General features: G+C 46.8%; 1 protein-coding gene across 1 annotated transcript; it reads right to left on the bottom strand.

Moving 5' to 3' along the window:
• Nucleotides 1-622: 622 nt before the first annotated feature.
• Nucleotides 623-27,014, bottom strand: LOC126522483 (sodium-coupled monocarboxylate transporter 2-like). The gene is made up of 10 exons (XM_072288588.1): nucleotides 26,252-27,014; nucleotides 22,627-22,695; nucleotides 17,581-17,632; nucleotides 15,316-15,383; nucleotides 11,515-11,595; nucleotides 9,789-9,862; nucleotides 8,451-8,591; nucleotides 8,213-8,342; nucleotides 2,644-2,706; nucleotides 623-772 (listed from the first exon to the last, which is right to left on the bottom strand). Exons 1-10 carry the CDS (start codon nucleotides 26,588-26,590, stop codon nucleotides 623-625), a joined length of 1,167 nt encoding a protein of 388 aa, XP_072144689.1. The 5' UTR covers nucleotides 26,591-27,014.

The raw sequence follows: 27,014 nt of genomic DNA, 5'->3' as shown, positions 1-27,014 counted from the left end.
CTACCTTTGTATTTAAAAGGTTTATCACTATACTGTACCATTACTTACGCCAATTGCAATGACTTCAGTTCTATCAATCACTTTCCTGCTTTTCTTCCGCCAATACTCTAACCGCCACTTAATTACCTCGACTGCTGAATTGAGTCCAGCGTCGCCCTTCACCTAAAGCATACACTACGTTTGTCGGGAATTGCCGTGGAGTGGCAATGTCCAGCAGTGACCACTTCTATCAAGTGGTGGCGCTGCCATCAAATTTAACGAGTAGGGGTGGAGTGTTGAGTGGAGGAACGGGGCCTCTTTTCGAAGACGGGGGTAAGCCTCTCTTGTGAAGCTCCATTGTGAATTAAAGTTGAAGTCATAGACGCAGCGGCATCAATTTTGCTTCTCTTTACGCACAGTCATTTATCTCGCATAACCCTTTCTTGCTTTGCGTTTGCATGTTCTAGCCAGAGAGTAAGAAAAGTGGAGATAAAAGGCGTGATTCACCTGAATGATAGATTCCATGGTGCCCGCCAGAAAGGCGATGGATATGGAGAGAAGGCCATAGGCAGCGGCTGAAAGTTCGAGGCTTCAGCTGCACTAAAACTGTTAATCCACAATCTAGTTGCTACGGGATTTGTGATTAAGGCTCACCCAATGCCTTCGTGAGTCGAAGCGTGGCGCCTTCGCTCATGTTGACTCGGGGCCGAACGAAGTCATCCCATGTCACGGCTGCCAGGGCGTTGTAACCCGACGAAAGTGTACTGGAAGTCGGATTTTGAAAAAGAAATTCCTATAATATTCCACTAGAAATTCTCCATAAAATGAAGTTATACTGAAAACGTGGCTAAGCAGGGCCATTCCTGGCAATAAGACGGAATTTTTATTTGCCCTTTATTATTACTTTGACTGACTTAGGGAAACAACTTGCCGCCTGCCCCTCAAGTGCATTGCTAGTTTCTGTCCGGACTCATCAGGGCGAACTTCCGATTGGAATATTTACTCTTATAGTCGTGACTCTGACATTTGACGCTCTGCGTCAAGCCTGCAGCCAAATTTTCTAATGATGTTCACTCGAAAGCAAGAAAGAGAGAAAAGCGGGCGCTAGCGAGAATTCTCGAACTGATCACAGTAACTACGTCCCCAGCTCGATATACGACAGAACAAAGACGTCTTATGCTAAATGCTCTTCTTCTGTACCGCCCTGCATTAAGCGTGGTCACTGCATGCTTTCTTACCCACTTTGCTTCTAAAAGGACCTATTATCTCGTGTTTTTAGCTCTCGCATAAATATTGTACTAGGAAGAATTATTTTTGCCCACAAACATTCCAATTGCTGCAAACGCAAGTCTATGCGGATGTTTCGGATGCTCACCTGAGGGAGCCACTGAGTACCGCGGCCACGAGGAGGCCGCTGAGTCCAGGGTAGTCACGCAGTAGGTCTTGAACAGCATACGGCATCAGCTTAAAGAGGGACGAAGGTTCGATGCATTGATTGCATCCACTGTTCGTGAACACACGTTGCAGTAATCTCCACACGTCGCAATCGTACCTTCTAGCTTGAAAATGCATAGATTCAACGGGAAAAGGTAATTCATCAATGCGTTCCCATCATTAGAATGACATGACATAAATAACTGCTCGGATTCCGGAAAATGTTTTGAACCTGCGGGGATCTACACCGGGTCATACGGGGCATCGAAAGTGCCCATGTCACACCAGTGTCAGAGCTTGCTGCAAGTATGACAACTCGAACATTGGATGGGTGGTTTGAATGCACTTGAATCCCGCTTGAAGCAAGTGACACGGTATATACAGCGCAGAGTCTGGTACGACACGCTACATATCGGAAGGATGACTCTTCCAACTTTCCTGAGCTTTTTTAATGCACTGGATGCAGTTGTTGGCATGACTCTGCCCTATGTCTGATCGCACGCGGAACAGTGTTAAACGTCCTCGGCTCTTTGCCACCGTTTGTTCAGAATACAAAGATGCAGCTTTGGATAACACTGCGGACGGTAACCATATTGGTGACCCTGTAAATGCGAAAGCTTTTAATAGCTTTGTTCGCATCTTTCTTGCGTTTTCGTGGATGGTCGGTTGTCGATGTTTGGTCGCCGGACTCCACAAGGAAAGTATTAGCTCGCAGGCTCGTTCGTTCGTTCGTTCGTTCGTTCGTTCGTTCGTTCGTTCGTTCGTTCGTTCGTTCGTTCGTTCGCCCGCTCGTTCGCTCGTTCGCTCGTTCGTTCGTTCGTTCGTTCGTTCGTTCGTTCGTTCGTTCGTTCGTTCGTTCGTTCGTTCTGGCTTTTTCGCTTAAAATGACAATCGTTGTCGATGGCTTCTGCGCAATTTCTTATTGCAGTCTGCGGCTTCTTGCTCTTATAGTTATTATGGCTGCCACCAGTTGTTACGTGGACGGGGTTTCGGCGCCCTCCAACAGCGTCTGCTCGCAGCTCGAACCAGGGTGACCATCGGACACGTCAGGGAAGACGTATCCGCTGGTAGGGAAGACGAGATGATGTAAAAGAAAATAACAGAAGCTTGATACATCGTTACGTGTGAGCGGAGCGTTCCAACACAAAAAGTACAGACACTTTTTGCGTGCGTGTGCTTGGACTCAAGGGCAGAGAAGATGACCATGTGGCGTCTCGCTGGCCTTCTTACACCCTGCACCATCCGGGAAACCTCATTCTCGCTTGCTCCCTGGTAGAGGGCCATGTCAGCACACTGGTCAGCCCACAAAGAGGAATTCAGAGAGAAACCACTCCCTGGCGTAGAGGTGCTGAGCGGAGGACAGAGGAGAGTAGGATTTGCACTGGTGCATAATCCCGTCTATCACACCCGACGGACAAGTCTTTTGGTGTTGACGAGCGTGACGATTAGGCACGTCTTGTCTCAAGTGTTTGGCATCCGTTCCATTCATAGCCGTACGAAGTGAACCTAACAGCGTGTGGACGTAAAATTGTGGACAGCGGCGTAGTACTCCGCTTGTCAGTCTATGTCTGATGTAATCAATCCGAGAGTGATTGCTGACGAGAAAAATTAGCGCCAACAATACAACTCACACGCACAGGAAGGAAAAAAGAACACAAGCGCTACTCTTTAATTCTTCAGGAGTGATTGAGGTGTAGAAACACATTAGTAGCACGTTCCGGTTTAAGGCAGGGGCACCAGATATCGCCACCCATCCAGGTACCTGCGGTTATGTTGCGGTATTCCACCAACATGGCAAAGACAGTGCGAATACCTGTATAGTTCCGAACGCAAGTACGTCCATGTTCATCGTAGTTTCGGCACTCAAGCATGGAAACTGGCCCTTCCAAGGACTTAGAACAATAACTGCTCACTTTTTCATTTGAAATGACCAGTTATTGCTTTGCGACCAACAATACTGAATTTTTTTACAAGACCAGAGCATGGTAGCCAGCTATGAGAACCACCTCGTTCAATGCCAGGGTGAGCTGACCATGTTTTTTTCTTTCAAATCAACGTACACCACCAAATGAAAGCAGTAAATGTTATAGACCCACGCACTGTGGGAATCAGTGTTAGTTGAAGCACTTTGCGTGTAGCTGGCTATCTAGCGTCGTTTAGGATTCGACGAACAGTTACCAAAAACACATGTCCGTGGGAGGCAATCATGTTGGGGACGCGACCGTGCGTGTGATCACAAGACGATGACATGGCGGTGGCAGCAATGACGTTTAGTACACAGCCGTATAGTAGGTGCCTAAGTTTATTTTGTCTCATGTCGTCGAAAGTAGAAGTTATGAGATTTGTCCATGCCCCTTGATATCCCCCTTCTGGAAACCTCATGTGATGTGAGCGGGGGAGCAGGGGAGAAAGTTGCGCTGGTCTGCTGATGCCGGAGACTTCACCCTCGTAAATGGACCACTATAGCGCCTCCCGTCTCTGTTTTTCTGGTTAAGAGCGTGGCCTTCTGTTTCCTCAGAAGTGAGCCAAAATGAAAGGCCACGCAAGCACACACGCACGCACACGCATGGGAACCCATTTCTTGAGATCACCCTCAACCTTGCGACATCACTCTCGAGGAGCGGCGTCACGGTCTCAGTCTCTCCAAGCGCCGCACTGCCCCAGGTGAAGACGGTATCACCTAGCAAACCTTACGAAACATTGATAGGGATCATTTGGCTGAGCTATACGACGCCTCTGTGTCCATATACACAGACGGATCCGTTACTTCATGCGCCTCGACCACTGTCTTTGTGATCCCTCAGTTGGGTACACCCTCCCAATACAAGTTGGACCACAACAGCTGCAGAGCTTGTTGCAATACTGGAAGCTGTCAGTTCTGTCTCCTGCCTAACACCGCATACGTGAACTATTTTTTCTGACGCAAAATCAGCTCTTCAAAAAATTATGGGGTTTTACGTGCCAAAACCACTTTCTGATAATGAGGCACGCCGTAGTGGAGGACTCCGGAAATTTCGACCACCTGGGGTTCTTTAATGTGCACCTAAATCTAAGCACATGGGTGTTTTCGCATTTCTCCCCCATCGAAACGCGGCCTGCATGGCCGGGATTCGATCCCGCGACCTCGTGCTCAGCAGCCCAACACCATAGCCACTGAGCAACCACGGCGGGTGTCAGCTCTTAAAGCCATCGATTCATTCTCGAGGAGAAACCAGTATTACATGTTAGCATTACACATCCTACAAATATTTGATCTTGCTCAGAGGAACACTCATTCAATTACCTCCCACTGGGTACCTGGTTAATGTGGCTTGGCCGGCAACGAGCTAGCTGATGCGAAAGCAAGAAGCGCCATTCCTAGAGGCGTTGACGTAAAGGTTTCATACTCCGAAGCGATGTAATTTCTTTGTTGACTGCGCTCATGCGAGCATGCACATAACATCACTGAGTTCAACCAGACCATCGGTACAGGCGCCTGCGGGAAATAGACTGTGGCAGGATTTGTCGCTCCCCGGCTAAAGTCAAGCGATGTCAAGCGAGTATGTTTCACTGGGCTCGCCTTGGCATCGCCTTCACTCGACGCTTTGCACACCTTATCGGCCATGCGGACAGCCCGAACTGTGAACGCTGCCAAATGTCTGAGACTCTTCAACATTTGTTTTGCGACTATCCCCTATACGCATCACATCGGAAGACGCTAGCTTCGACGCTACACTCTTAAACGAATGTACACCCTTTGGGTCGTATCTTGCCACACAACAATTATCGTCGTCTGTCTTGCTTGCGTTTCCTTTCTTGAAAACGCTGCGCTCGCTACTTTCCTGTCGAGAAGGCAGTCATGCTGATAACGCCATGCCGTTCGTGACTTGGAAGTACCGGACTCACAGCGTTAAAGAAAGGAAATGCGGACAAGACAGATGACGACTGTTGTTGTATGGCAAGATGCGACCCAAAGGGTGTAATTTTGTTTAAGAAAGTAGCAGGTATTGCCAGGTAAATATTGTCTGAATGTACTATTTGGTCCGCAATGTGGCACCGTACAGTAACATCAATAGCTACAAACGCGTCTCGGGACTACATGAATATCACCGGACTAGACGCAAGGGCTTAAGGAACTTACTGTGTTAGTGTATATATGCGTCCATTCTCCATGTCCTCATTACCATCTTTCGTCACTATTTTCTTCCCCGTTTTTACTTCCGCTGTGTAGAGTAGCAGGTCAGAGCATGCTAGCTAAGGCCGACCTCTCTGCCTTTCTAATAAATTATCTCTCTCTCGCTCTCTGTCTGATAAGGCTTTTCATGAACGCATACTAGATGAGCATAACAAAGTGTGCCGAACCTATCTGACCCCGATGACTGAAAATTATCCGTTGTGGTACCGATTCTAAAGCCTGGGTGCTCTGCAAAGCACCTCAAGTCCTACCGGTCAATATGACTAACATTAAAAGTTATCGAGATGATGGAACGAATGGTACTGTTTCGCCTAGATTTCAGGCTGCAGGAGCTGAAGTTCTTTCCTGATGTTATGAGCGGCTTTCGACTCCGTCTTTCAAACCTGGACAACATTGTAGACCTTGAATCATCGCTTGAATTTGCTCGAGAGAACACGCATTCAGCAGTTATGCAATTTTCGGACATACAGCAAGCTTTCGACTTGGTTCCACATACGGAAATTATTTTCGCACTTCCGACCGCCAGAATTTTGAGTCGTGTGCTTCTATTTGTTCGCAGTTTTCTATCAGAGAGCAGAATGAAAGTGCACCTTGGAGGAGCAATAGGTAAATCTCTCTATTTTACGCCTGGTGTCCCGTAAGGCAGCGCTTTATCGCCTCTATTTAGCTGAGTCCCTGCTGGGCTTGCAAGACATTTGCTTCAGAAATATGACATTTCAATAGGCATACCTGTCTATGCTGATGACATCGCTCTGTCGATCAGTGGCCCTTCTCACCTTGGCCCACGCCTTCGAGCAAGCTTGCCGAGAGCTCTCAATGCGACTGTAAAGTACTTGGATGGGGATGAGTTACAGATTTCACCTGCCGAGTCGGCAGGAATTGCATATCATCCCAGACAGCATGCTCGTCGAACCATGAGCCGATTGTATTTTGACGAGACACCAATCCGATGGGTAGGACAAAACCATTACCTGAGCGTTAATATTAATGATCGCCTCTCGTGGCGTCCGGCGGTTGAATCTGTACAGCGCAAATCACGGTCCTGCCTCAAATATGTGGCCTCCTTGAATGCTAGGGGTGTTGGCTGCAACCAAACTACAGCGCTACAGCTGTATGAATCATCTGTACTCCGTGACGTAACGCATGCTTTGCCAGTCCTCAATGTGCCGCCGAGTTTCATAGTTTTACTGGAGCGTAACGATCGGGTTGCCCTCCGAGTCATGATTGGCTACCTCACGAGGCACAATCAGTTCCATTACTTACTCAAGCACATCAGTTGCCCCAGAGGCTGAAAGCAGACTACAGAGCTCTACGCCACATCGAGCGTCTGCACCGCACATCAGATGACCAAGCACTTCTCAATTGGCTGATTAAGCACACATTTTCGCGCATGGGGACAATGGCGGCATTGTCTAAACTAATTGCTGGCAGTTCTGAAGGTGCTACTTCAGTTACAGCTCCGGAAGGTTTAAGCAAATGTCTATTCCCCGTTTATCTTGAAGCTTCAGAAATACACGAAGAGTCTGCACTGCTCGCTCCGGCGCTATTCCAATTGGCCCAGTCACACTTACGCGAAATATTTGGAGATTAAGTTGGCGTTTCCCATACCGCATCCGGACTCATCAGAAACTACGGAGATGGTAGCGATTGATACTGCTCTGAAGTACGTGCAAGAATAGTTAAGGAGATTGAAGGTTGTCATCCTTACGGACTCTCGCGCTGCCCTCGAAAGACTACAGTGAAGTGACGCTGATCGCCCAGTTGTGCGTAGCATTAGACTGCCAGCAGAATTACATCTCGGGAGTATCTCGCGTTGGCCAGTGGATACCCTCGCGTGTAGGTATCGCGATAAACGAAGAGGCCGATCGACTTACTTGGTCTCGTGCTCACAACGAATGTGACTGTCCAGAAATTTTCTGTAGGCTAGACGATGCTCGTGCGTTGATTCGACGATATGTCCTCAAGCAGCACCCAGGCCACAGTGTTACAAAAGCATCCTTTCCTCCCCGTGTTCGTAGTCGATGCTTGCCTCGTTGGGCTAGAGCTCTATTCCCACTTCAGCACCTTATGTTCGAGTGTCCTGCTTTCCTTTCGCAGCGCACGTCGCTGCTAGGGGACTATGGCGTACTTGGTCGGTAGTGTACGACCCTTGATCATTGCCTGTCTCCGAGTGACTGCGCTGCTCGACGCGACCAGGCTCATCGCACCCTGCTTACTTTTCTACAAGAAACTGGCTTGGCTTCCCGTTTGTCAGAGGCTTTGCAAGGGATTAAATATTTCTTCGCTGACTTTTTACATGCTTCTGTAGTTAGTGCGAATTGCGTTTCTTTTTCTGTTCCTGTGTGTACGTTCTTTTTCATATCAAATAATAATAATAATATTAATAATAATAATAGCAATAATCACCATTGTTTCAAGAAAAGAATGTTCCAACGGAGAAGGGCTGCGGTATTTAATGATAAAAGTATATCAACTTTGACTTTCTTGTTTACGAGCTCAAATTTGTGGCTCGTGAAATCCGAGCTGTAGAGAGCGGATAAGCCACTATGGTGGTACTTGTGGCCAAACGTTCTAATACCTAATTCAGAATTGGAGTGGTCACTTGAGGGCAAGTCTTTCTCTGACCTGATCGGCCTTGTCGATATCACCGGTGAGCCTGGGGTCGCAGTCACCGTACACAGCGTAGAGTGTCATTCCCGACAGCACAGACAACAGCAGGTTCCCAGCAACGCCAGGTATATTGAGTAGCAAAGCCCTAGGAAAGTACACAGACACACACCCAACGTGAGAAGTCTCCCCGTGGCTCATATTTCCAGTGCAGGCGAAACAAAGCACACTGGAATTCGCCAGCGCTGCCACCAACCTGCGCGCGCGCTTTAGCGACTTCATGCTGGAGTAACGCTGCACCTGCGTCTGGCTCGCGCAGTAGGTGACCATCCAGATGACTGTATAGCCGAGCAGCACGTTCCAGGAGGTGTAGGTATCGTACATGCTCGTGCTGAAGCTGAAAAGTCCGAGCGGTGAAGCCAAACGGTGTTGATTTCGTTTATGTAAACCTTAGGCCAGCTGAATCGATTCGAAATTACTAGATTGATTTTGCAAATGTCGCAACAGTTCCCTCCATTTGGAATTGTCACTTCTTTTTTGTATATTTCACCGATTTATTCAACTACTTGTCTTCTTTGGGTGAATACTTACGCGTGTATTGATACAAGTATGTTGTCCCGCTTGCTGCACTGCTCACCGATTCAAGCTCATCGACGCTAACTGAGCGTCATACCATGCGCACGCGCGCGCACGCGCGTGTGTGTGCGTGTGGGGGGGGGGGGGGGGGGGGGGAGGATGTTGGTATGGGCCCACATAGACAACTTGTGGCTTGGCGTGTGCGAGTGTTAGTTACAAGTATGAACCACGCAGCCTGACGCGGTCTTATTATACAAGAAATTTTTCGTGGACCAAGATGACCGCGATGACATCCAGCATTTAGATAAGAAATGTTACGACGAGTGTTTTTCTCTTGTTTTCCTAAGCGCTACGGCATCGTCGATCCGATACGAGTGCCTCTTGCAACGCGGGTTGGTTTGAGTCATCCCGAAGCTCGATCATGTCGAGTATCCAGGCCCTATAATATTATGCGACTCCTATTACTCGTTTGTGCCAGCGTCAAATAATCCCGAAGTAAGCTTCGCTGAAAGAAATAATTAAATTCTTTGGTTTTACGTGCCACAATCACGATATGATTGTGAGGCAAGCATTAGTGGGGTACTCCGGATTAATTTTGACCACCTGGGGTTCATTAATGTGCAGCCAATGCACGGTACACTGCCGTGTTTCCATTTTGCCTCCCCCCCCCCCCCCCCAGTCCTTCCCTGAAAGAACTAAATTTACGTAGAGAAATAACCCGCTTATTTGTTCGAGTGCAAAGAAATAAGGGCAGATATGTTGTAGACGGGGTAGTACAGTTCGTTTCTCCTCTTTTTTTGCACATGTAGACATATTGTGCGGAGCAATCTTGTTCCATAGAAAAGTAAAGGCTTCACCTTTAATGAGCAATCTCTGAAATGCTCTTGCGGCCTGAGAATTCTTGGGAAACTTTCAAGCATTGTGGGGACAGGATTTTGTGCCAGTATTTGCAATGTCTTTGTCTGCATAGTTTTTTTTTATTCAGCATCAATGTGTTTGCGGCTTACTGTGATCTTACTTGAGGAATATAACTCGACCTCCATCGCTGGCGATCCGCCACATGTTTTCAAAGCCTCCCAAATGCTGCAGGCCCTGCGAATGAAACAGCACATGTGCACTTCGATGTGAACACACCTAGAAGGTTTTGCGCTTTGTTTTCCCAATGCATCTTCGAGATCGGAATTCCTGTTATCATTATTAATTATTATTACTAACAGTTATTAGTATTATAAATACTAAATTATTTGAAGAAATAACGAAAGAAAGAGAGAAATAAATAGCTTTGATTCAAATGCACTTACTCGTGTATGCATGTGTGATGTCTGCCGCAGCAAGGCTTCAAGCAGGGCAATAAGCCCGACTGAAAGATGCCATTGTGTTGACTCTCTGGCTATACCCGTGGGAACTAAGGAACAAAACTCCCTGTATCATGTTATTCAAGATATGGCTGCTAAAATGGAAGTAGGCTTGTGCTTTCCCGACATCCTGCTTGGTAAACAGAGGTACATTACGGAAGACGATAGGTCCTTAAATTAAACTCCTCTTCTTTTTCTAGTTGGCATTCTGTTTGTGTCAACAATGCTATGTATGTCATTCCTTTCAAAACACACTTTCACTTGATAGTCAGCTCTGCTGTTCTGTTTCTGTCTTAAAAGGACGCTTTAGCTCGGGTGCTCCTATCTAAATACATGTAAAAGGAGAATTCGTTTTTTTTTCTGCAACCACTGCAGCGACCTTGACGAGGTTTGTTGCATTTAAAACAAAAGCTTAAAATCTAGTGGCTGTTTCTTTCAAATTTTCGATTGAGGTCGTCAATTTTTAATAAAAATTGAATAATATCGCAAATTTTCAGAAAATGAGGCTATCAAACTTACAACTCCGTAACACAGCAATCAAAATTATATTGCAATTATGTGAATTGCATCTAATAATACATCTAAAGCGGACAGAATTGATATGTTACACGTGAATCTCAAAACATTCGTAATATGGAAATACAGCTTTTGCAGAACCCTTGTACACAACGTAACGAATTCACGTAAGATATAAATTGATATATCGAATTTGTCCATTTCGAATGTTGCAATGGATGCCGTTTACAGAACCGCGATATCTGTTCTTGATGCAGAGCTATTAATTTGTAGACTTTGTGCTTCTATTTCATAACTTCCGAATTTTTGAAAAGTCTTTGAACAAAATTCGGGCCCTGAATTGAAGCTCCGCTTCCAAAAGTCACTAGAATTTCTCTTTCTCTCTCAAACGCAACACATTTCATTAAAATCGGTCCAGTGGTTATCTCAGAAAAGCGTTTCTACGTTTTACATCTATTTGAATAGGCCGCGTCGGAAATGGACCCGAGCTAAAGCTTCCTCCTTATCGTCGGCCACAATTTCTCAGTGCGCAAAAATAAAAAAAAAAAGAAGAAATAAGTAGCTGGCAAACAAAACTGAAGTAATGGGTAATACCGGTAGAATTACGCTCATGTTTGCATCGCGGGGGCTTCATTTTGTAGCTATACATTTTTGAAATTGTATAGCTGTACAAATTGTATAGCTACACGAAGCCGTGCCGCTGCTGTGAGTAGTATCAGCGCGAGACCAACAGAAATGATTAGCGTTACGGAACAGCTTCTCAGAGCAAACGAGCCCGAGGTGGCACATGTGATGTGCAGCTGTGATGATCTGCGGCGTGATTTGCACGAGAACCTCATGTCATGCGACAACAACAATTCAAGCGAGACTCACCGACACGATGACCATGATGTATCCGGCGAACATGAGCACCATTTGAACCACGTCAGTCCAGATGACAGCTTTGATGCCACCCTGCGCGTAGTGCCACCATTGTACCACTCACGTAGTACATAGTACATTAGTGTCAGCTGCCTATGCAGTTCGCGCTAGGGTATCCTGCTGACTACGGTTGCCAAGCTGCGCAATTTCCGTCGTAGCCTACGTTTGGCTGAACACGGCGCACGAGAGTATGTGGTTCATCGCGCGTTCCGTGCGAATTCATTACATCGACTAACGTCTCTGCTCGTCGTGACTCGATGTGCAAACTGATCCAGCTCCCGTGCGCCAACCCCTAGCACATGGTCAAAATTATTTCTGAGTCATCATCATCATCATCATCATCATCATCATCATCATCATCATCATCATCATCATCATCATCATCACCATCATCATCATCCTGGCTACGCCCACTGCAGGGCAAAGGCCTCTCCCATACTTCTCCAACTACCGCGGTCATGTGCTAATTGTGGCCATGTCATCCCTGCAAATTTCCTAAACTCATCCGCCCACCTAACTTTCTGCCGCCCCCTGCTACGCTTCCCTTCCCTTGGAATCCAGTCCGTAACCATTAATGACCATCGGTTATCTTCCCTGCTCATTACATGTCCTGCCCATGCCCCCCATTTCTTTTTCTTGATTTCAACTTAGATGTCATGAACTCGCGTTTGTTCCCTCATCCAATCTGCTCTTTTCTTAGCCCTTAACGTTACACCTATCATTCTTATTTCCATAGCTCGTTGCGTCGTCCTCAATTTAAGTAGAACCCTTTTCGTAAGCCTCCAGGTTTCTGCCCCATACGTGAGTACTGGTAAGACACAGCTGTTATACACTTTTCTCTTGAGGGACAATGGCAACCTTCTGTTCATGATCTGAGAATGCCTGCCAAACGCACCCCAGCCCATTCTTATTCTTCTGATTATTTCCGTCTCATGATCCGGATCCGTGGTCACTATATACCTGCCCTAAGTGACTCTAGACATCAGCGGTCGGGCGGCAGTATCTCCCTCGTATGATACAAGCAGTGGTCTGCGAGTCAGCTGTGGCACAATCACACAAGGATGCTGAAGCTGTGTCCTACGGCTCAGCCCTCTTAAATACAGCTGCATGCATTCGCGCTCTTTGCTTCTTTAATTTCTTTCTCTTGCACTGGTCCTCATTTCATCTGAGGTCATTTCGCTTCATTTGAGTTTCAAAAAGAAACTAAAAGCAGCAAAAAATAATTTAGCACTGTTCACACCACTACCTCACTGGCCTTGCAGCTTTTATGCATGTCCCAAAATGTAAACGGTACAATCTGCGCGTGTTGCATGCTCCTGTGCGAAAGGAATTTGCATATGCAAGAACAGAACCGGAGTAAGAGTACAAAATAAGCTAGCAGCTATGTATAGTAAACGGTTTATAATACAGCGCAAAATTCTTACTCATTCTTAAATTCTTATACTAATCGAGTATAATAGTCATTTCAGTAAAATTATGCACAATAGTTTTATTTTGCTAACCCTTTCGGTCCTGAATTCTTTCCTTTAGGCAGACACTTCTTTTGCTTGACATACGTAACGTGAAAAAACTCTCAGAAGCATGATACAAAAATAAAAGTAATAATTTTACAATCTTTAGTGAAGTTTAGCAGCGAGTAGTTTGCGATAACCGTGACAATAAAAAAAAACGAACATAACGTATGCGGTATAATAAATTCCACGACTTGATTGTTCACGCTATTCCCTGCCTCCTGCTCAGTTTTCTCAACCGAAATCTGTTGTGCGTCAGGACAAAAATGCACAAGAAAGGCAATTTTTTCTTTCTGTCGTGTGCTTTGACTTATGTGGGCACGTGCGTTCTTTCTTTAAAATCACAGAATAAAGATATTGCGCTTATCGTTGCTGTATTATTAGCGTATTCTTACATTCGGATCACACTTTGTGGTCCGGGTCGTCAAATGTAACACTTTACAGTTACTTGCCTAGATATACATATAAAAACTGCTAGCTCCGTCGATGGGGGAGACAGCATAAACTTGTCTCCCCCGCTGTCGGCAGCTACAGAAAGCAGCCGCTGCGGCAAAGTTTGCGTGCTCTAGCGGTGCAGGCAACATGTGGCAACCCTCATTCAGCCATATAGCTTCCTACAGTAATTACTCGAGGGAACTGTGGTGCTGCGATCATGCAGCCGCCATGGGAATGATGGCCAATATATGAATTCGTGCAAGCCTTTTAAGAACGAAGTTTTGGCACGGCCATGTACTAACCATCACTCCCATGCCACAGTGTACCCTTGCTCGCTGAATCACACTGCTTGCAGCTCCCGTAGAAATTAGCGCCGTACTTCCATCTAATAAGTGCATGAAAGTCTGCCAACAGGCGGCGAAACAAATGTGTGGCTTCGCAGCAGCAGCCCGTTTCCGTATAGACAAAGTCAACTTTCCATTTTTTTTTCTTAACAACCAGGTAAGTAACTGTGTCGACTGCTAAATTTAACGATCCGGACTATGAAATGTTATCTTTGTGCAAATTTTCACTAAAAACAAAGCAGCGGTAAGCGAAAAAGTTTGTTCCCCTACACTTTTAAGAAAGAAATTCATGTTCCTCTACATCCCTACTTCTCGCACTCGTAGATCTAATATCAGGTAAAATGTGAGGACGCAATAATCTAACTTTGCTATCCGCAAAAGTTAGGAAAGAGCGCGCAGTCCATACTTCAGTAAAGCCTGCCGGTGGCCTGGTCACTTTAGCCAGGCTTTCCTTCGCCACGTTGACCATTAATACAAGGCAACGTCTTCGTGGGCACGTTGGTGCTGAAGCATGCAGTGCATTCTTGTTTTGGCATGTGGTTTGGGCTCTGTGTTGAGGTGCATAGTGTACGAAATCCACCCTAAGCTACGACAAGTCCTATATTGGACAAACGGGTGTTTTGTCAATGATAGACTGAGCAAACATGCTAACAGTATTGAAAAAAAGAAGTGACAATTAATGTACTCCCTGCGTGATGCAGTGCCAGTTATGTGCGTCACGCCTAGCGCAGGTTAAAGTTCTCGGCAAGAGCAAAGACCAAACCGCAATGAATCTTTCGGAGCTTTTCATAAAAAAAAAAGGATCATCTTGTGTCAGCGACACGTCTTTCGTTTTATATTCGGCTGAAGCCTGCTTTTTAGAACGACACCTGTCGCGACCGTTTTCTGCGCAACATCATGACTCCGCCGCGCGTGCGGGAAAGTCTTTTGTTTGTTTCTGGGACTGTCATGAAACAGTTGGTAGTTGGCCGCTTCACTGTCTCTCCTCTGTCCTTTTTTTTTTTCCGTCTTCTAAGCCACGCGCCACCACAAGAATGTAACAGCAAGCATTATTACTTTGTTCGGGCTGAACAGTTATTGAATTCAATTCTGGGGTTTTCAATACCAGCAGGGGATCGTTCACGTGCTCCCAATGCACGGGTCACGGGCGTTCTTGCCTCCGTCGAAATGCGGCCGCCGCAGCCGGTATTTGACCCCGCGACCTCGTGCGTAGAAGCCCCGCATCATAGCCGCTAAGCCACCGCGGCGGGTATGAGCAGTTATGCAAGCAGAATATGACAAGAAAAACAAACAAGAAGAAAAATAGGGGCTACTTATTTTAGCCCGCTCTCCCCCAGTCAAGCAGGACATACGTGTTCGATAACGCTAAAATAGCAATTATCTGTACTATAGAAATTGAACTTTGTTCTGAATTGCAGAAGACTCTTCGAGCCTTGCGTAGTATACTTACTGCCAGTACTTACTATGGCGGTGTAAAATGTGCATACGAAGCCATTAAGGAGGATGGACGACCATACTGGTATGCCAGTCACTGTAAGACAAATGGAGCGGTATTGTGAAGCGGTAGCGTCATATATAACCCTCTACGGGGATATAACTCTCCTATGACAAATTATTTATTTATTTAATTATGGGGTTTTACGTGCCAAAGCCACTTTCTTATTATGAGGCACGCCGTAGTGGAGGACTCCGGAAATTCCGACCACCTGGGGTTCTTTAACGTGCACCTAAATTAAGTACACGGGTGTTTTCGCCTTTCGCCCCCATAGAAATGCGGCCCCGCCGTGGCAGGGATTCGATCCCGCGACCTCGTGCTCAGCAACCCAACACCATAGCCACTGAGGAACCACGGCGGATGATGACAAATATATAAATATATATATATATATATATATATATATATATATATATATATATATATATATATATATATATAGAGAGAGAGAGAGAGAGAGAGAGAGAATGCGAGAAACTTTCACACGACAGACGTTTCGAAGATTGACTTTGGCATAGGTGAAGCATACATGTGAAAGTGGCCTAATGGTTAGGTCAACAGGCTGCTGTGCTGGAAGACAGAGATTCGGTACAACCATCGTGCACGAATTCATTTATAACATTATAGGGGGACTTCATCCACATTGGAGGAATCTAACAAAAAAAAATCCAGTTGGGCTGAGTGTACGCGAGCCCGTCACAGTGTGCATGAAAATCGCGAGTTTGTAAGAGATACGAAGTATAGAAACGTCACTTCGATGAGAGAGTGTGGAAGCTCGCCTGTGACGCACGCACGCACACGTGGCGAGTAGTCGAATTTTAAGTGTGCTATCGTGCGTAACGCACGTGACACGTAACGCACGTGCTAACCACTAACTCTGTAATTATGCTATCGCAAACTTAAAGAGAGTGGTTAGCGCTGCTAAGTTCCGGCCTAGTTTTTGCTCTTTGGAAGCGTTTCCGTCTCCATGCAGGGCTGGAGTGCGTGGCTAAGGGTGCCTTGGAAGCATAAGATCATCACAGACTGGCCTGATACTTAAACACGGGTTAGCGAATGGGCAGCCAATAGCTTTCGACACACACTGTCTCAGCTCAGCTGTCTGGACAATCAGGCTTTCTTTTATTTTCTTGCATTCGTTTTTTTAATTCTGGAAGTATCGCGCAAACAAATTTTCCTGATTAACGTTTTATGATTTCGGAATTTTCATCCCCAGCATCTTTCAACGGAAGTAACCACGATGTTTCGGAGTCTCAATAGGGCTATAGGAAAAACGAAGAAGAAAAATGCTACCTTTAGGGCTTTGACGATAGCACAACTAAAGCAAGAACTCAGCTTTATTCCCACTAGTGGCGTGGCAGTTGTAAGACTTGCCACAAAAGAGAGCGTTTAACTCCTTGAAAAGGATACATACATATGATTCAAGCAACGTTTCGTTACACGTAAGTTGCTGTTTTTCTGGAATAGAGTAACCAATATGGTGTGCTAGCTAGTTATATATTTTGGAAAGGCCAGAGCACTAGACTTTTCTGGAATAGAGTAACCAATATGGTGCGCTAGCTAGTTATATATTTTGGAAAGGCCAGAGCACTAGACTTCGTGGTAATGGTGCGCTAGCTAGTTATATATTTTGGAAAGGCCAGAGCACTAGACTTCGTGCTAATGAGGGCTGGAATACAGTTTAGCCGAACAAGACAGTGTGACAAAATCATGATAATTCACGTGCTTACATGCTACTTTCGTTGGGTAAGGAGGAATGGGGCAGGAATGCTTTGCGAAGAGGCGGGCAGTAAAAGTAGGGAAAGGAAGGAAAATAAACAGCTAAAAGCAGCAGTAAGGATGACATCCGCATTTGTAACAGTGGAAGAGTTGAGGGTTTATTATCGGGCAAATGGAGGAGCACAGATTAGAGCTTATCGGAAGAACCAGTGTCCAAACTATGAAAAAAGGGCTTGAAAAGGCCAAATCTAAAGCCCTGCGTTGCTTAAAACGAGAGGATGTCTAACTTGAACTGCTTGTAAGCGTCGGTGGAACATGGCATAGACTCAGCTTTCGTTAAGAATAACATTGTCCTTATGGCAAATTATGTTCTACAGTTTGAAATTTCATGTTTGTTGAGCAATAGCCGTGCTACGGTAGTACCAAGGTTATCTATCCATCCCTACGCCCGATGACTTTAGCGCACTCTGAGTCGTGTACTATTCGACTTTAGGAAAAATGAAGAAGTTACCCTTACCCGATCCAAGAGCCAGCGCAGGGCCGTAGAGCACAACACCCATGTAAAGCAGCTGCAAAATCGAGTGAGAATTGAGCAGATCCATTGTGTGTGCACGCAAAGTTGGGCCGGTTAGTGAAATATAAATGTGACTGACGATGGCTATGTCTTCTGCGTGTAGTGAACGCCAGAGAGAGCCCTTGCGCTGTTGTTTAAAATGTGCCTGCTTAAAGATATAATGCAGCTAAAGGGCACAATCAGAAAAAAAGAAAGAAGACATATCGATAGTCGTCACAAACGACGCAAATACCTGAGACGCCTGTCTACGCGCCTTTCAATGTGGTTGTGTTTTACGCTGCGTTATATTTTTAGGCAAGCACCAGCCCGTCCAACGACTTGTCCTGCAGTATAGTGTGCCAATTTAGGAATAGCTGGAAAACCGGCAAACGGTGTGCCGATGCGGCGGCCTAGCCGGCTACAGGGCACCGAGATTTACAAAACCTGTTGTACCTGTGGAAAATCGGTCAGGTTGCAGCACTAAGAGTGCGTTGCAACTCTGGTCAGCATTGGGGACAGCGTACGTTGACAACCAAGAAGGGGGGGACTTCCAGTCCAAGAAACGAAATGCATTTGGAAATCACATCAGCCTGTTCACGTTACTTCGCGTTGAAAATATAAACCTATGAAAAACATATCGCTGTGTTCTAGCTTTCTTCATGTGCAAATGTATGAAAAAACGCATTATATAGCTTACATTAAGCGCCTCGTGACTACGTTTTCTTGTGCCTATAGCTTTTCCGTCGAGTTTTCAAGTATTCTGCTCAGCCGCCGTCTTGTTTGGACAGCAAAGTAACCTGCATCGTTTTTAGCTTAGATGCCGCCTTGGCGACGCTGTCTTTTTTTTCCCGGCTTCGTCAGAGTTGGAACGAGACGATGTGCGCTGTCCGCTTAAGTGCCTACGTAGCTCTCTACGGCGAGTATTGAACACAGCTTAGGACTCGTAAACAGCACAGCCGTGAAAAGTAGGGTGGAACAGCAGCTGACAGAGCAGATCTGTAGGTCAGGAAATTCAGTATGAGATTCCGAAAGCGGATCGCGAAAGTGGCTTCTTCGCTCAATCGGCCAGTTGAGTTTCTCGCATAAAAAAAAAAGCAGAAAAAACCCTGGAACCCTCACTTGTCCGACTTCACTTTGAACCGCAGTTCCGATACGTCAGTGTTACTTCAAATCACTCTGTATACGTATATATGATTTTTGGTGGCTTTGCCAGTCGTTTTTTGACAGATACCTGTGCTTGCTCACAAGCCTCCTTTCACAGCAAATATGTGACTGCTCCGCAGTTCCAAACGGGTCTCTTTCCAAACGGACCTAGTATCCATCAATCGTGCCTGTTAAAAGCTCATACACACCGGCATCTGGCAGCGTTCGCGCGACGGCAGTGGTCGCATAGCGACCGGTCTCGAATGGTCTCTAATAGTAGCTTTTCTAGGAAAGCGACCATTTTGGGCCAGTTGCTCGTCTGCTCAATTTTTCAGTCGTGTTACTGCAATCTCAAAACTTCTGAACTAATCAGATGCGCAGGAACAGGACGTCTGTGTACGCTGGCGTTTATTTTAAGTGGCGATGCGATTGGGAGCACACGTGGACGGTGTATGACAAAGACACTTCGGTGTGGCCACTGGCCAGTCGCACACGCCGGTGTGAAAATCGATCGCCTTGAGTCTTTCTTTGTGGTCGCCAGTCGCAGTCGTTCGTGCGACTTCCTCAAGTCACCAGCGTGAATGCGTCCTTAACCTTATGCCATAATCTTGACTCACTTCCGTGCATATTCTCAAAACAGCTTTTTCTCAGCCGCAATAGAGGTTTGTAGTCGACTTCCAGAGTCTATTTGGGAGTCCGCTAATTTGATCCAGTTAATTGAACAGCATTTAACTTCCTGAAGTGTTTATTATTATTTCTTTTTGTTCATCTGCGGATATGGCTTTCTGTCGTAATTTTTGGCCCTTTGTTGTTCTGGTGTTAACTACACTTAGGAATATTATCAGTTTATAAGGCATACATTACTCCTCCGGTATTCTTTAAGTTAGTTAATCAATTAAAGAATTAATTAATTATATACTAAAGTGAGGTGAGGTGAGCAAGCCGTGCTCTTGATACGTTATAGCAGTGTTACATCTCGTTACAAACAAGATGCTACGCAACCTGGACGACGCTTCGATAGAAGCCCTAACCGATTACTTCAATGAATGCTGGCATTCGGGCAAGCTCCCCCGACAGTGGAAAACGGCAAGAACGATCCTGATTCCGAAACCGGGCAAACCACTGGACATCGGCAACCTGCGTCCCATCTCGCTGACGTCCTGCGTGGGCAAGGTGCTGGAGCACGTGGTCGCCAACCGGTGGCAGGAATACCTAGAGAAGGAAGGCCTCTATCCTGACACGATGATCGGCTTCCGGCGCAGACTCAGCACACAAGATGCCATGTTACAACTCAAACAAGAAATCGTCGACAACAAGACACAAGACAGCAAAGTAATTCTGGGTCTCGATTTACAAAGTGCATTCGACAAAGTTAAACACTCAGCCATATTAGGACAAGTATCAAGACTCAACATGGGGGTAACGAGCTACAATTATATTCTAGACTTCTTGACCAACCGCACGGTAGAACTGCACGCCGGAGACCTCAAGCTCCCCGAACACAAGCTCGGCAGTACGGGTACTCCACAGGGTTCGGTCATATCGCCGTTGCTCTTTAACCTCGTCATGATCGGGGTAGCGAGGGCAGTAGCGGGGACCGGCGTCCGGCATACTATCTACGCCGACGACATTACCCTGTGGGCGGTCGGTGGCACCGACGCCAGCATCGAGCAACAGCTGCAAGCGGCGGTTACCGCCATCGAGCAGCACCTTGATGGCACAGGCCTAATGTGCTCGCCCGCCAAGTCCGAGCTGTTCGTCCTCACACCGCTTCGACCGGGACGGAAGCGCGCTCCTCTTCGGGAGTGTGATCACATCAAAATTGTGACTGCATCGGGGCAACGCATCCCCGAGGTGCCCAAGATCAGAGTACTGGGCCTGCTGCTCAACAAGAGCGGCCGCAACGACGAGACCATCAACAAGCTTACCACCAAGGCAATGGACGCCATCCGGCTCATACATCGAGTCTCTACACGACGGGCGGGCATGCGTGAAGACAGTCTCGTGCGCCTTGTCCAGTCGTTCGTGATCAGTCACATTGCCTACGTTGCGGCCTACCTTAATTGGCACGTCACTGACAGGACCAAGATCAACACGCTGATCAGACGGACTTACAAGACGGCGCTGGGTTTAATGGAGACCACGAGTACGGCTCGGCTCTTGCAGCTCGGCGTCCATAACACCCTAGAAGAAATAGCCGAGGCGCAGCTCACCGCGCAATTCGAGCGCCTCTCTACCACCAAGACGGGGCGCAGTATACTGACGTCCCTGGGTTACAACCCCCAAGCTCCCAGCCGGCAACCGTGCGAGATCACAGATGAGGCGCGGGCCCACATTTACGTGGACCCCATCCCGAAGAACATGCACCCAGAATACAACCAAGAACGGCGGCAGGCGCGGGCCAAGGCCCTCACCGAACAACACGCCCAAGACCCGCACGCCCGGTATGTGGACGCCGCGGAATACAAGCGGGAAGGCTTCGCAGCAGTGGTCGTTGCGGCGGCTAACGGCACCAAGACAACGGCAGCGAGCGTGCGGTGCACGAACGCCACAGACGCTGAGGAGGTTGCCATCGCTCTGGCGATCACCGAGGCCGAGTGTCGCACCGTGCTCAGCGACTCGAGGAATGCCGTGCGCAATTTTGCCAAGGGGCGAATATGCGCGCCGGCGGCCGCCATCATCGGCAAGCTCCAATTTCAAGACCGCGGCAGCACCGTCCGTATCAAGTGGTTCCCGGCGCACGCCGGCGAGTGTGCTTCCTCACCGAACCACAACGAGACGGCCCATTCGGCGGCGCGAGCGCTTACCTTCCGCGCCCCCGAGAGTGACCGTTCCGTGTGGTGGTTCGAAACCAAGGACAGATTGACTAGTTATGCCGAAGTAACCAAGTGTTACCGCTTAGCTCGACGGACAATGCCGCCTCCCCACCCGGCACTCAGTCGGGAGGAGGCCGTAATCCTAAGACAAATACAGACCGCGTCACTCCTCGCCCCCGCAATGCTGCACGTGCTTCACCCAGAGCTCTATCCGAGTGGGCTGTGTGGTGTTTGTGCAGCGGGTCCGGCGGACCAATGGCACATCACGTGGGACTGTGCCAGGTTCCCGACGGCAGCTACCTCCAAGACTTACCCGCCAGAACTTCAAAGTGCACTGCAGTCTACAGACAAGGACTCACAACTATGGGCCGTCCAGCAGGCCCGGGGTGCGCTCGAAAAGCACAAGCCTCGTGACCCACTACAAACGGGCCCAACGGGGCTAGTGCAGAGTAGAGTATAACCCCGGGTCGACGCTTGGCCAGCGTCACGACTCGTTAAATCGTCGTTTGCCGGCACTTTATTAAAGTTATTCCTATCCTAGCAGTGTTTTGGTAAGTATTCAAGCACTTTAACCAAGATGGAAAAACGAATAAGGGCCGTAAATACACATGTTATTAGAAGGGCATACGCTCTGGACATTACAAACTAAAAGTTGTTGAAATTCGGGCGGTCTTTTGAAATATTATATTTAAAAACGCTGCCACTTGAGTTATGCTAGTGCGTTGCGGCGAAGCTCGATAAAATGGCCTCAGGAGCGATGTCCAAAATTCTTCAGTATGCAAATAACATCGCGCTGGAGGATAGTTGTGGCAAAGCGCAGCAACTGAAGTTGCAATGATCAAGGTTTAAAGGTGAACAGAAACGAAAAAAAATAGACTTTTTATAATTTTGCGAACGACAGCAACGTCGGCAGGTTTCGTCCAAGCTCCGTAAGTGGAATGAGGGCCTTTTATTTTCGCGGGTCTCGACCTCAGCGCATAATGAAATGAATACTATCGGCAGCAATTATGACTGAAAATTTAAGAACAGCTGAAAATAGACATTCACTTACCGTTGACATTATAAAAACGACGGACGCGATATTTCTGATGGCCGTTGACACGAACCTCTTCTCCAAGTACTGGGGAGAAAAAGGAGAGAAAAAAAAAAACAACATGCATTTTACCTGTTAGGTTGCATTTCATATGCATAGCCTATTGAGCAGGAAAAGCTGCTTTTTACGTCACTCGTTTTGTGATACCGATCGTAAAATTGACGTAATACAGAGGACATTTCGCAGGTAGCCGGGTACCCAGTATTACTTGGGGTTCCACGAAGCGTTACGAGGTGGACAGATGTATTTGCCTAAAGGTAGCCGCTGAGCTTCTGACGATAGTGTGTGTTCAACGACGACCTCGTGACGGTGACGGCACGGTTTCTGGTCTTCCAGCTGTTGGACGCCATACTTGCGACATGCTGGTGCTTGGGTTCTATGTATCGGCACTGGACGAGGAAACGCGAGAGAAATACTGATTGTGAGATCATTAACGACTATGTGCATGTGCGTACCTCATGAAATCGTGCATACCTACGTCTACTTCATGTGGTGCGTGTTAAAACAAATATGACAATTGCGCAGTGACAGTGAACTTGCGGTGTTAAAGCCTGTTTGACCTGGGTAGGTGGATGTCGCACAGCTTCTGCGAAACTTTAGCTGCTGTGAGGAAAGGACGGGGTAGCATGGGTCGATCCCAGAGCTAGTGCATTCAAACCCAGCGTGAGCTGCCACGAGTGAAGAATGCGGAAAAAAAAACTGGCACGTGGCGCACGTGCTAAAAATGTCTCAAACATCTAGTCGGCTTTGGCGCGAGAGAAATATGCGTGCGATATGCGTAGGTGGCCTCATGGTTATAGCATTGAGCCTGCTGTGATGCAGAAGTCGGACGTTTAATTGCATTGGCGACCACATATACACCTACATATACCTCAAAGTGCCTGTAATGAGTCAAAGAATGCTTCGCTCAAAAATTCTGCGGTGATTTAGCGGTAAATGCCGGAGAAATGCGGTTGTATGACGTTGCGCTTTTATGAGTTCCCGCATCCGTGATCCAAAACCGCGTTCACTACATCTGCACTATATATATATATATATATATATATATATATATATATGTGTGTGTGTGTGTGTGTGTGTGTAGTGCCAATGTAGTGGTGACGTTTAAGAAAGCAGCAAAACTGGGAATGACGAAACTAGCGTTTTATTGGCGCACCCGTGCCCTCAAAAACAGGCTACACTCATAGAACGGCGATAGGGGCGTACACAGTCAGCGATCGTCGAAAATCTGATCTGCCGATCAAGCGCATCGGCTTTTATACATGAGTCATCGAAGGTTGCAGAATAAGCGGTGGTGCCCGCGTGTCCTCCAGAAACTTCTCCGCACTTCGCGTCGCAGATGCTCTCTGAGTGTTAAGAGAGCCTTAGGGCTCCCAGACTCGACCTCGACAGACCTCCTCCTCAAAATGGGGGTTCACAACACGCTAGTTGAGCTCACTGAGGCAGTACGAGTGTCTCAGTTGGAAAGATTGGGCCAGTCTAAAACAGGGAGAAAAATCATGGAATGGGTAGGAATCCAATGCGAGAGGGGTGCCCCGACTGACAAGAAGGACATTCCGTTGGACGTGCGTAAACGCTTCCGAATCGCCGCCTATCTAAAAATATGCATCCTATCTACAACAAAGGGAGGAAAACTCGCAGGGCTAAGGCTCTAGTAAATAAACTTAAAAACACACTGGCGCATAAAGTAGCGTACGTGGACGCCACTTTTGCTCATAATTACTCATTGACAGAGGAAGAAGAACCAACATGTGACAAATTCCCTGAACCGTAAACAGTAATACACATATAATCGCGTGTCCAAATCCCGAAACGCACAAACAAAAATACTTCCGCGTATTGTATAAGTCACCCACTTCACTTCAACCGATGGTAATGTTAGGAGAAAATGCACTGGTACTTCTGAGTGACGCGATCAGCTATTATACGGAAAGATTTTTCAAATAAGATTTAATTACTGCCTTGTATGCTGCATTTACTAACGAAATCTTATCGCCATGTGTCTGGCACAGCATAGGCTTCGTCGTTTTTGCGCCAATAAACCCAATTTAACTAGCCAACAATCAGCCCGTATATATACTTGGCAACTGCGCGCACAAATATAATCAAATGTTACATTTCATGTGCATACGTGTACAACCATTTGTTGGATAACGCACACCAACCACTCACGGTGTCTGCACAACCATTCTCACATATTACAACATCACGTACGCTACGGTATTACGGCTGATTCATTCATATTGACAACCCACGCTTGCGGCACTGCAACAAGTCTATAATGTAGTCTATAATATGAAAGCCGAGCCAATACTATATAGACAACTTCGTTTCGAGACTCGGTCATTGCCGCTTTTGCAGCTGCTCCGTATTGAAGCATGCTCAGTCTTCACGACAACAGGAGTACTTTTGCCGCAAAGCCGCACCGCGTCTCTACCGAAAATACCATTGTAGTAAACCTATATACCACAAGGGAAAGGAAAAGTACGCATCCCGCGTTTTGCTTCCACGCCTCAAACTGTATCTACAGGTAATACGCGTGAATATGTATACCATTTCTGTGCGTTTTTCAAACATTGTAGCCGTACTATAGGGGTAGACTTCATTATAAATGAAGACTTAATTGCTCATTTCTAAGGTCTACCAGAGAGGTCCGTTTTCGCGACACAGTGAATAGTGCAAGCGTGGTATACTTAAAGCCAATAACAGCTTCCGTGAAGGGCTAATAATGGGGCGTATTGTTAGCGATTACAGTGGAGAAGGAAAGGCCATTAAACACGCGCAAATATCCCGTGCAACTTTTCTGTTGCAGGTAAAGTCTACATGCACTCGAGAATGTTCCGGCGAGCATGATAATGACACCAGCGGGTTAACTCTGCAATACATGTAAGGCTGACCCTTTGGTGTGCTTTAAACTCGAAAATTTCCTTACGTTTGTACATAGTGGCACGGATGTGTGTTGCCAAAAACAGAAAAAGAAAAAGTCCACCTCGTTTACTGCGCTAAGAACTTGTGAGCTATAAGTTATCAGCATGTTCGTGAAACATCACTACGCCCGTATTCTCAGAAACGAAAATAAACCACGAAAAAGGTTCGCGAATTTGGACTGGTTCAAACCAACAAATGGCTCTGAAGCTAATGCTACAAAACCGCTTTTATTTCTTCTGTAGAAATAATGTATTATAGACTTACAATACCCGTTCAGGAAATGGGTTTAATGAGTCAATTTAAAGATAACGCCTGAAAATATAAAATCCCTTCAATCTTGTTTAAACTGAAAGCTTGAATGACTGAAGATGCAACCGAGTGGGCAATGCATCTCCTTGGATTGCATTGTAACTCCTTACAATGTATTGTAAGATACACCGCACCAGCGCATGGAACATAGACAGCAGAAACATCGTAAGCGCACATGCTTCCGCTTCTTCTTTCTGTGCTCCGTCCGCTGGTACGCTGTTTCTTACAGCCGTGTATAAGAGTTCTAAAAACGGTGTGTATTTGCCGGATACCATTCTTTGTTTTGAAAACTGACGGCCATCAAGGACAAAAAAAAAAAGAAGCCAACCAAGAGGGTCGTACAAACCTCGTTGATACTTGTTATGTCCATCTTGTAGTACATGGGCAGGAATACGAAAGCAGCGACAAGGATAGACATGGTTGAAGATATGGCGCTGATACATAAAGTCGAGCCACGGAGGAACACTTCCGACGGTTGTCCAAGGATGCCGATAGAGGACAGGTAGCTAGCCGTCATGGACATAGACACTGGCAGCCAGCTGAGCTGCCTGCTTCCTGTCAGGAAGTGCTTGCTGGACTTTTTCCGACGGTCTTGCCACGCAACGAAGACGCCGATACCGGCCGAGAGCGCCAGGAACCCCATGAGCACGACGTAGTCCAGTACAGCAAAGTTAGGAACTGCCATCTTTCTTCGCGTGTTCCGCGATTCGCGTAGTGCACCGCCGGATCGTACGCGAGCAGTAGTGTTCAGTCAAAATCACTGCTTTCTGGCTTTCGCTTTGATTCCGCGCGACTCGTTTCTACTCTGTTATCGCAATGCCCTGACTCGTTTTAGTTCAACTGTAGCGTTTAATTACTCCCGTTCTTTTTTGTTTATTTCCTGCACGTATTCATCTCTCGTAGCAGTGCATTCACCTTTTTCATGCTGTCGTCACAATTGCGTTTGGCCATGCCCTGCCATCTCTTTCCACCGCAGCTCCCTGCTGTTTATGTCTACTGTGTTAAAACTTCTTGGTTGTCTTCTATAACTTTTAAATGCGATTATTCGGCTTTGCCACGAGTTCCACTCGTTGGGCATAAGGCATCGTGTTTCAGATTAGCTCCGATGA

The sequence above is a fragment of the Dermacentor andersoni genome, chromosome 6 (genome assembly GCF_023375885.2).
Source record: "Dermacentor andersoni chromosome 6, qqDerAnde1_hic_scaffold, whole genome shotgun sequence".
NCBI lineage: Eukaryota > Metazoa > Arthropoda > Arachnida > Ixodida > Ixodidae > Dermacentor > Dermacentor andersoni.
Note: the sequence above shows the minus strand (reverse complement) of the source record. Positions and strands in the feature narration are given on the sequence as shown.